General features: G+C 38.0%; 1 protein-coding gene across 3 annotated transcripts in view; it reads right to left on the bottom strand.

Moving 5' to 3' along the window:
* igsf9a (immunoglobulin superfamily, member 9a) overlaps nucleotides 1–11,463 on the bottom strand; it is a 76,840-nt gene that overhangs the window by 47,155 nt on the left and 18,222 nt on the right. For all 3 annotated transcript variants that reach the window (XM_014002452.1, XM_014002451.1, XM_014002450.1), the window contains exon 4: nucleotides 3,002–3,148. In XM_014002452.1, the coding sequence (XP_013857906.1) occupies nucleotides 3,002–3,148 (147 nt within the window). The remainder of the gene's footprint in view (nucleotides 1–3,001; nucleotides 3,149–11,463) is intronic.

Genomic DNA, 11,463 nt, shown 5'->3' with positions numbered 1-11,463 from the left:
ATATCGTACTGTGACCCCTCTGTCATGATATGTATCGTATCGCCAAATTCTTGCCAATACACAGCCCTAGTCATAGATCATCCTTTAAGTGTCTCATGCATCATATTTAAAACAAAATCTAACATCTAACCAGGCTGCAAAACATCTTCCTTTTAGGGACCGTTGGTCCTACAGTACATTGGTGGACCTCATAGGTCCTCAAACTGCATGTTCTATGTTTCTCTGTGTAAATACACCTGGTTTAAATAAATGGCTGATCAACAGGTTTCTGCAGGACGAAGAGCTAATTCAAACACTGGGTCAGGTTTGTTGGAGCAGGGAAAGCCCTGATCAGACGTGCCTCCTCCCAATGTTCAACWACTAAAACAATGAAGGACTCTGTAGGTTTGTTTTTAAAGAGTACAAAAGGTTTACTTCAGCCAGGAATCAGTCTGCTTTGTGCTGGTGTCCTGCAGGTGCACGTTTGAACCACTTACAATCGTTTGCATCACTGCAGAGTAAGAACCCAGACAGCTCTTATTCTGAAGGAGCAAGGAACGGCAAATAAATGCAGCTACGACATCAAATAAGGACTGAAGTGGTTTCCTGCAGTCTGAAAACAGTCTACTTCAACAAATCCTTGTTGAAACCTCGTATCCAGAAAACTAGTTCATTTCAAACCAGCCTACTTCTGTCTCATCGTACAAAACTACCTCCTGTAGCATCCTCATGCACAAACCCTTCAACACTACAGTTTTAGCTTCTGTGTGGTTTTTATATCACCTAGTAGTTTTCTCATCTCTCACTTGATGTTGCACTTCTGTAACGACAGAACTCTCATCCTCTCCTTTACCAACTGATTTTTCTGCAGTGACATTTACTGCTCTGCAGAAATAACCAACGGCACCGCTGGTAAAACATTTTACCAAATGTCAAGCTGCACAGACGAGGTTCCTCACCAACAACTGACACGAAAGGTTGAAGGAGGTCAAAGGAGAGACGGGTTCWGTCATGTCGACAGATTCTTTCCAAACTTTCTGTGCTTCTTCAGGAAAACTTCATGGTTCAGCAGTGATTCTGTTCGCTGCCAGCTGTAAAACACAAGCTCACTCAGGCTGTATCCCTCTTATACCGTTCAGGGTCTTGGGTGGGCAACTGTTTTTGTTTTTTTCGTTTTGTTTTTCTGCGTTGTTCGTCATTCTCAGCAGCTGTTGGGCGTGAGGTCAGGTACACCCAGGACAGGTCAGCAGGATCTTCACCGAAGATAAAGAGCAATAAAAATGTGCTTTTAACGTTGATTTGGAATAAATTATATGTTTTTGGATTGGAGGAAAAAATGAAACGTGGATGGGGAAGAATATTTAAATGTCAACATCATTATGCGGGATGTGAACATTTACATTTTAGAAGCTAATTTTAATTGTCAAAGCTTCGGTGCAGCTATCAAGTGATTCACAAAAAATCTGAAGACTTTCTTTTATAAACAGGTTTTAAGCCTTTTTTTTACTTGTGCTTTTGCATGAATATAATGCTTTTGTGATGCTTTTAAAATTTTCTTGCTTTTATTGTGAAGCACTTTGTGATTTATATCTATGAAATATAAATAAACTTTACTTATTAAGAAAMGGAAACGGTTTTAAATTCCACAATGGTGGAATCCACAGAACACTTAACTTAAATGTTTTGAATAAAGCATGCTGAAACACTGTCGACTAAAATGATGGAAGTGGCCGAAATTTTTTTCGTTGTCACTACCAGAGGGTCGCACACTGGTGCACACACATACACAAATGTATTAAAGCTGCCATTTTTAATTGTTTGTGTAGAAATGTTTATTAAACCAACATRCAGTGCAGTAACTTAACATATTTCATTAGCGAGCCAGACGGGAATCAWCCGTGGGCCACATATGGCCCGCAGGCTACCAGTTGCAGAAATGCAATAGAGCCTAAATAGGATTTATGATGTTACAAATAAGATTTAAAATAAAACAGTGAAACTAAGAAGAATTAATTAAGCAGCATCTTGTGCTTTAGTCGTCAGCGCTTCAAACATGTTACTCAGCTAAAAGAAAAAGCTTAAGTTTAATTTTCAGCCTGTGGCTTGCTTTGCATCATCTGTGATTGGTGGAATTTAGACTTTGACTTTAGCAAAGCAGCAATCCTTTTTAATAAACACACATTTTCATTACATCTGGACGATCTCGCTAAAATTTATATCACAAAATAAATTCTAATTTCAGTCAACACAATGTCATTTCAATATTGATTTAATAAAAATGTCAGAAAAGAACACTAACATTTACTGTAGCTACAAAACTGATGTCATTTAAGATAACTTTAAATTTATTAGAACAAAAAGTGACATATCTCAAATTTTATTTGTGACTAATCGGAATTTAATTGTTTATATCTTGATTCGAGCTTCCGTACAACTTATTGATAAATCTGAAATCATTTATACCAGTCAGAATGTGATTAATTTTAAAGCTATTATAGGTGTTTATGTAAATATACGTAGGTATTTTGCCTAATCATGATATAATTTGAGATATCTTAATTAACTAATACAGTATGTCTAGTCATAAACCAGTTTCAAATATCTGGAATGTAAAAATGGTGAAGCTGGTTATGTGTCAAAACGGCATGCCATACCTGTCTGTGTTTGCAGCGTCGGTTTCACTTTGCTGATGTTTTTATTTATTTATTTATTTATTTATTTATTTGAAGAATGCTTCAACTTTTAGGGGTCTTCATTTTCAAACACTCAGAATGTTCTGTCGAGTGGAACTTTATCAGACGGTGGAACAGATTTGATTTGTTCCCGCTTCAAGTCGGCGCCTCTCTGGCACATTTTACAGCAACCTGAAACGTTTTCTATCACGATATCGATATTTAAATATTGTCCAGCACTAATTGTGGTGATGAACTCTGTGGGTTTGGATCTGTGGAGCCTCTGTTAACGTCAGAACTAAAAAAATTTCAATTGAAATAAAAAAAAAACACATGTAAGATAAGCTCACCCATCACAGAGAGCYGGGTCCAGTTGTTGCGTTTCTGCTCTTCTGCAGCTTCGTTCAGCAGGAGGATCACGCAGTCGTAGGAGCCCTGGTCCTCCAGCTGCAGGCGCTCCAGCCTCAAGGTGCTGATCCTCACCAGAGACACCCGCCCTGCAGAAACACAGCACAGGTAAAGAGCAGAGCACACACACACACACACACACACACACAGGTGAACACAATATCCACTTCACTGCTGCTCCTGGAGGTCGAGGGGGTTTTGCTGTAACTTTTTGACACTTTGCAGCAAAACTAACTACGTCCTGCAGCGTTTCGCTTGTGCAACAAGCAAACACAAAAGAGTAAATCCTGCACACAAGCAAACGTTAGAAATCTGATCTCCTGGTTGCCAGGTGACGGCTCCGTGGAGCCACCGTTTCTTTGTAACATCGCCTCTATCCTTCACACACTGCAGCCTGACGGCCCGTCTACATTCTACACTTTAAACACAGACAATCGCCCAAAACAGGACGGCTGTATGAGCAGAAAGCAGGCGGCCGTTTGCCTCAGCACCGCGGGGACGCTTCTGTTGTGATGCTAATTATTAACAGACGCATTGAGTTCTGGTGACCRGAGGCTGAAAGTAAAATGGATTCAGGAAGTTGGGAGTTAGGTGTGCTGCGGGAGATAACACACCCCGTTTGCTTTTCCAAGCTGCTAAAGGAGCGGGTAAACAGAGGTGGGAGTGAAAGTAGAGCAAAATACACATCGGCATACACTCAGGGGGATTAGTTCGTTTCAAAATCCCACCCTTTGACCCTCCGGTTTTACTGCCTGGGTGTGATATGGGTCACTGTGGCACTTTGAGAGGCCGTGCTGAGGCAGGAACACGCAGTAATGCAGCCGCCATTTCAAAAACGCATGAGTTAAAYTTACTGTGAGGGGAGCTGCTGAGTGAAGAACGCAAAAAAATAATTAAAGCAAATAAAAGTTGAGCCACTGTTAAACAAATAGGTTTCTGTGAAGTTATTGAGAGGGTCTTTTCTCCAAACAGAATGAGAAGATATAAAACAAACAAAAATACGTGTGAATGCTGGGTGCTAAATGACTTAGCTGAAATTAGCTGTCAAAGCTGAAACTGGGTCGTTAAAACTAAAAGTAACAAAATTAGAAAGATTGAAAGATTATGTTTCAATGTGTTTTTTTTTTTTTCAATGAGCACATTTTGACTTTAGGTTTTAAATATCTTCAGCAGTGTTAGAAGCGTTAGCAGTAGCTCACACTGATGTTAGCTGCAGGATGACTGTGGCTGCCCGATTCGTCCCGGTAGCATGAGCCGTATGCATGCGCTAAATGATAAGACTTCTGGAAAATAATTACTTCTATACATAATTATAAAGGTGTGTTACATTATATTCTGAAAACAGTTTTACTATTGTATGCATTTTGATTAATAAGATATAGATTTCCAATGTGTACATATTTATTTATTATAATTTGCAAACCATTTTCTAGACAATCATGTTATAATTCAGCTTATCTTCATTTTATTTTTTTCCTGGAATAAAAATCCACAGCTGTTGCAAACGTTGCCTTTTCCATGAAACATTGCAGTTGATGTCATCAGTTTAGCGAAATGCTACATGCTAAAAACAATGCTTCCGATACGGATCGGGCAGCCACAAGGACAATGACATCATTCCAGTTAGCAAACTCTGGCCGTTGCCAACGCTGCTGAAGAGAATATTTAAAATCTAGATTAAAAATGTGAAAATTTAAAACAATAAAGTGAATCCAATGAAGTGCAGCTCAGACACCGGCCTCAACAACAAGCGTTAGCAGCGTTAACAGCGTTAGCATCGTTAACAGCGTTAGCAGCGTTAGCAGTGTTAACAGCGTTAGCAGTGTTAGCAGCGTTAGCAGCATTAACAGCATTAGCAGAATTAGCAGCATTAACGGCGTTAACGTTAGCAGCGTTAGCAGCATTAACAGCATTAACAGCGTTAACAGCATTAGCAGCGTTAGCAGCATTAACAGCATTAACAGCGTTAACAGCATTAGCAGCGTTAGCAGCATTAACAGCGTTAACAGCATTAGCAGCGTTAGCAGCATTAACAGCGTTAACAGCATTAGCAGCGTTAGCAGCGTTAGCAGCATTAGCAGCATTAGCNATTTTTTTCCTGGAATAAAAATCCACAGCTGTTGCAAACGTTGCCTTTTCCATGAAACATTGCAGKTGATGTCATCAGTTTAGCGAAATGCTACACGCTAAAAACAATGCTTCCGATACGGTTCGGGCAGCCACAAGGACAATGGCATCATTCCAGCTAGCAAACTCTGACCGTTGCTAACGCTGCTGAAGAGAATATTTAAAATCGAGATTAAAAATGTGAAAATTTAAAACAATAAAGTGAATCCAATGAAGTGCAGCTCAGACACCGGCCTCAACAACAAGCATTAACAGCGTTAGCAGCATTAGCAGCGTCAGCGGTTGATTTTGTCGCAGGATGATGACATCATAGGAGCTAACAAAGGCAGTGTTCCATTCTGAAATACTTTAATGTAAATGTCAGCATTTGAAGGTTAACTTTTACATTTAGATTTAATATCTACAAAGATGTTTTAACATGTAAAGTTAACATTTAGTAAATATTAGCAAAAACGTAAGAACATTGAGCTAAATAATAAAATGTTCACRCTCAGAACGTGAGCTAATTAATTAAAATGTGTCTGACATTTTTAACATTTCATTTTACACTTGGCGCTGTGTACAAATGTGTTGAAACAGCTTATTTACTTAAGAGTGTCATAAATTTATTCTGTTACATGTAATTTGAGTTTTATTTTTTTGGGTTTATTTCAGAAGGGATTTCCATATGATCGTCAAAAATATAATTTAAGGCAAAACGTATAATTTTTCACACAAAAACTCATTTCTATTGAAGTCAAACAGCTAAACCTTGTTTTTTTAGCCTTTATTATTGAAGCTACAATGTTCTGCCCAGTCCACTGAATATGTTTCTGTAAGAGTAGGTTGCTGCTCGGCACAAGTAGAAAAACAATCAGGGAAAATCAGGACTTCCTTTGAGGTGTCACAACCCTAATCTAGGTCTGCCTGATTGTGTTTTAAAGTGGGGAAAAAATAAAATAAAACAAACTTCCTGTCTGTTTGTGTATTTGAAGCAGGTTTCTGGTTCGTGGAATTTCCATTTCTTCCACAGTTTAAACTTTTTTTTTTTGCGATAAAACAAATAATTCTGAACGACTTCTGTTAATGAACCAGTTTAATCCATGGATATGTTTGGACATCTCTTCAATATTCCCGCTGCAGCTCTGTTCAAAGACAGAACAGATTCTCGACTTGTTTGTTTGAGATCCGCTGACCTGAACGCTTCGACACCTTGTAAAGTTCACTGCTGTTTTTATTGCCCTGGAAATCTGTGCAATGATTTACAAAAGCTTTCTGTGTTTAATGAAAGGAGTAGTTCAAAGCTTCTGGAAAAAAAATAAACGGTTCAATAGAGAAGGTCATGAACAAAAAACATCTTACCTGCAATGGATAGCTTTTTGAACAAACATAGTTTTAAGAAAAGAAGTTTGTTCTGGAACAAACTTTTTTTTTGGCTGAATATAAGATTTTAAAACTTGGTTAGATGGACATTTTTGCAGTGATGTTTAATAATGTGWGACTGAATAATCCGTTTATTCAGTCAGTTTTTAATACAGCTGGTACAATAAATTATTAAACTAAAATAATGTGCTTCTTTTTTTAAAAAGTCGGCATGTAAAAAATATATCCCTTCATGTTATGGAAAGACCCTCTTGATTCAATAAAAAGCTTAGGTTTTTAAGAAAATGTTCGCTAATCAATTAATCATTAGTCGATCAATAAGATCAATCAACTTTAGATTAATTGATTAATCGATAACTTGAATCCCTAAAAGTCACTGCTGCCAGAGAGCAGAAGCTTTTCCAGTTTTTCTCTTGTCCAAGTTAAACAATACTCTCTTAGCTCAGTGCAGTACACACACGGGTTTGTTTTTATATCCCTGTGGGGACCATGGATTGACTTCCATTCATTTTCTGGTCATTTTATAACCTAACCCTGACCATTTACCCTAAAATTAACCTCACAGGTTTACCTGACYCTAAAACTAACCTAAACTCWRTTCACACCTTGGTGCTAAACCCAAMCCYCCTGAAATTAGCATCCGTACCAGTGAGGACCGGGCATTTGTCCCCACAAGGCTGCCTTTTTCTGGAAAATGGTTCCCACAATGTAGCAAAAACGTGCACACACATATACACACACACACACACATACACACAAAGACACACAGAGCACTGTCAGCCTACCCTGAAGGCTTCATTCCTGAACACACTCTCAGGTGACACAAACACAAAACCGTTCAGCGTCGGGAAGAAATGCGACTCGCGGAGAGGAATGAAGTTTTCTACGAAAAACTGTTTGGGTTTAAATTAAAGTTGAACATTTTATAAAATAAGTAATTGTTCTGTACAGACCGAGGCTTTCGTARCGACTACGAGCCGTCTCCTTTCAAGTGAGATGCTAATTATTTCTTCTGTGGCGACTCGAGAAGCAAACTGAAAATCATAATTCATCATTCTAAAATTAGCTTTAATTAACAGAACGTTCAGAAATGTAAGACTGATGAAGTCATGTTTTAATCTACCTCTAAACGTTTATAAAAGCACTGAAGAACAATTATGACTGTAAACAATTATTGTTTAGTTTTAATGTTTGTCATGATTTGATCTAAATCTGTGGAAAAAACTTTGGTACTTCGTTAGTAATATTTACAGAAAAACAGTAAAAATCTGACAATAAGATTTCTGTAAAATAAAAGAAAACAGCTCTTCTTAAGTGTTTATATGACTAAACTCACAGTTCAGGCACTTTGATTTCATTATTTTTGCTTTTATGTTTTAATATTTGCTGTTTAACATTTAACTAAATATGTTGACCTATAAAAAAAGTATATTTTTCAGCCTGTTACAAAGTCAGCTTCAGCTTCTTAATAAAGCTGAGCGGAGCCAGAACAGCTGACAGAAATGATGAATGAAGAAACCCTGTTTTTGAGCTTTCTCCTTCTCACTGCCAGTGAAAGATGCACCAGAGAAATCGATTTTCTCTCTTCTTAAATGGATGGGAAACATTTCAAAGATGAAGTTTTCAAATTACAAAAAAAGATGAAAGCCTTTAGGGAAATCATTCATAAAATGTCTTGTTTGGTTTGACAAGATTTAAATTCAATATTTTGTGCAGCACAGACGTTTACGTCCCTGAAAATGTGAGCAAACMCAAATCATGTCCACCAGTTGTCGTCAGCTCGAGTCATGGAGGGGCATTGTTTCCCTCCTCCTTCCTCGTGCTTTCATWGAGATGTAAACTTACGGTTTAAAATTTGAGTTCACCAGCTCATCCTGGAGCAGACGCTCATGTTTGTCCGTGTAAAGAAGCACATTAACACTTTTATTCCTGCACGGAGCAGAGCATTTATACAGCTGTGTTTGCCTTTAATACAGTCAGCAGATGCACGGCAGCTAAGGGACTATTTTTCCTGTTCACAGAGCAACACTAATCCTTTTATCTGTTGCTCGACAACAACAACAAACACTCTCAAAACCTCTGTTAGCTCCAAACATCATTCTGAACCAAACACAAGGAATCTCTGCGAAGCTGCAAACATTTTCAGCAAAGAAAATACTAAAAAATAGAAAAAAGGGCACCTTATTAAGAAAGAGGATTATGGTCTCAGAATGCTGACTTTAATCTCAGAATTCTGACTTTAATCTCGGAATTCTATGAAAAAAGTCAGAATCTCAGAAGATTAAAGTCAGAATTCTGAATTTATTCTTCTGAGATTCTGACTATTTTCATAGATTATGAATTAGACTTTGTTCAATGATTAAAGTCAGAAATATGAGGATTCTAACTTTAATCTGACTTTAATCTAAGAATTCTGATTTTAAGTGTTGTGAAATTAAAGTCAGAATTCTGAAATTTTAATGAATTCAGAATCTCAATTCTGTAAAAAAAAAAGTCAGAATTCTAGATTTAAACTCAAAATTCGGACTTTAATCTCAAAATACTGAGTCAGAATTCTGAGAATTTGGACTTTAATTTTAGAATTATGAATTTAATATTCTGATCTTAAAGTCTGAATTATGACTAATCTCAGAATTCTGTAAAAAAAAAGTCTGAATTCTAAGTTTAAACTCAGAATTCGGACTTTAATCTCAAAATACTGAGTCAGAATTCTGAGAATTTGGACTTTAATCTCAGAATTCGGACTTTAATCTTCTGAGATTAAAGTCTGAATTCTCAGAATCCCAAGATTAAAGTCAGAATAGAGACTTTAATCTCAGAAGATTAAAGTCAGAATTAGTTTTTTTCCAGCGGCCCTACTCCTCCAGTATTATATAGTTTGCTGGATTTTCTAAAAAAAAAAAAAAAAAAAAAAAGAATAAATTTTGAATTCAACTGCCCTGTGAGATTTCCTCTTCCTCCAAACTGAGGTGGGAAACAGAAGTGATCCGTACAACAGCAACTCTACAAAACAACAACGCATGGCTGCAGGGCGGGGCTGAGGGACGAAGTGAATCACCTGGATTACTGGCATCAGATTCACAGCAGCTAAACAACAGTTGGAGTCTGGGTCCTGGAGCCAAACTGCCTCGACACCCGAGAACACGCCTGAGGGGGGTGAAACACACACCGCCCGTTAGCGCTCCAAAGCGTTAGCTTCCCGTGCTGCACCTGTTACCAACCAGCTCCTGAGAGAGCGCCTCTGAGCTCAGCATCTGAAGGGAAGAGGAAAGCAGAGAACAGCTTTCTGTTCGTCACCAGGGAGGCTGCTGATCAACAAACCCGTCCTTTACAAAGCCAATGTCTGTGCTTCAGCTGAGTGTCCAAAAAGTGTGATTTTCCAACTAAAGGGTGGCAAATTTAATGTTGCTACGACTTTATTGCCCTGCTTCTTGTGAAACTATCAGGATAATGAGCTGTGACACGAGAGCAGTCTTCTGATTCAGCAACAAAGAGCTGCTGTCTTTTATGAGCCTGGGCTGGAATTAACAGTCGGCCCTTCTCACACTTCAAATAATTCATCAACCAGGGTTTACGCTGACTTTATTGCTATGTAAATGCCAGGATCACATTTCCTGGACAGGTTGGGTGAGGGAGTGGCATCCAGCTCAGGAGGAAAGGTTTTGTCTCAATTAAAAGCAGGTTCTGATCCTTTGACAAACACATCTAAATGAAAAGATTACTGCTCATTAGTGGGAGTTAGCACAGGAGGTAAATCTGATGCAGAGGATGTTGTTAGGCTCTGTAAATATAGACTTGAAGGCTGAGCCTGGAAACAATCTGTGCTTAAAAAAAACAATGTAGCACTATCTAATACAATTAAAAGATTAGAAACTAAAGGGTAGCTCTAATGCAAAATACAGAAACTTTTTTAACTACATTCACTTTACTCAGTTCATATGTAGCACCAAGTGTAAAATATATAAAAATGTCACAAACACATCATTCGTTTTTTAGCTCACTTTTTGAGCTAACGTTTTATTGTTATTTAACTCACTCTTCTTATATTTTTACAAAATGTTATTCTTAATGGTAAAGTTAAATTTTAAATGTTGAAGTTTACATTTATGGAATGTCTTTGACAATAACAATCGCTAAAGCTGCTAATGCTCCCAATGATGCTAATATTGCTATTGCTACTGATGCTGCTAATGCTGCCAATGATGCTAACATTGCTATTGCTACTGAYGCTACTAATGTTGCTAATGATGCTAACACTGATAATGCTGCTAACACTGATAATGCTGCTACTGCTGCTAAGAAGCTAACACTGCTAATGATGCTTATGCTGCTAATGTTGCTAATGATGCTAACACTGCCAATGATGCTAACACTGCCAATGATGCTAATACTGCCAATGATGCTAATACTGCCAATGATGCTAACATTGCTATTGCTACTGATGCTGCTAATGCTGCCAATGATGCTAACATTNCTGCCAATGATGCTAACATTGCTATTGCTACTGATGCTGCTAATGCTGCCAATGATGCTAACATTACTATTGCTACTAATGCTGCTAATGTTGCTAATGCTGCTAACACTGATAATGCTGCTAACACTGATAATGCTGCTAACACTGATAATGCTGCTACTGCTGCTAAGAAGCTAACACTGCTAATGATGCTTATGTTGCTAATGATAATAACACTGCTAATGCTACGAACGCTAGCCTACAAGTCATCAAACTTACAGTTGTGGCCATCCATATTGCTTTCAACAAACACATTTTGAATTTAAAATTTTATTTTTCAGCAGTGTTAGAAGTGTTAGCAACGGTTAGCATTAGCTAACCAGGATGATGGCTGTGTCCAAAACGGCAGGACGGGTCCTCCGAAGGTCGAATTTGTTGGCCGCATACGTCACAGCGCCGCGA

This window comes from Austrofundulus limnaeus, unplaced genomic scaffold, assembly GCF_001266775.1.
Source record: "Austrofundulus limnaeus strain Quisiro unplaced genomic scaffold, Austrofundulus_limnaeus-1.0 Scaffold13, whole genome shotgun sequence".
Taxonomy (NCBI): Eukaryota; Metazoa; Chordata; class Actinopteri; order Cyprinodontiformes; family Rivulidae; genus Austrofundulus; species Austrofundulus limnaeus.
The sequence above is the reverse complement of the archived record's forward strand: the minus strand, read 5'-3'. Positions and strand labels throughout refer to the sequence as shown.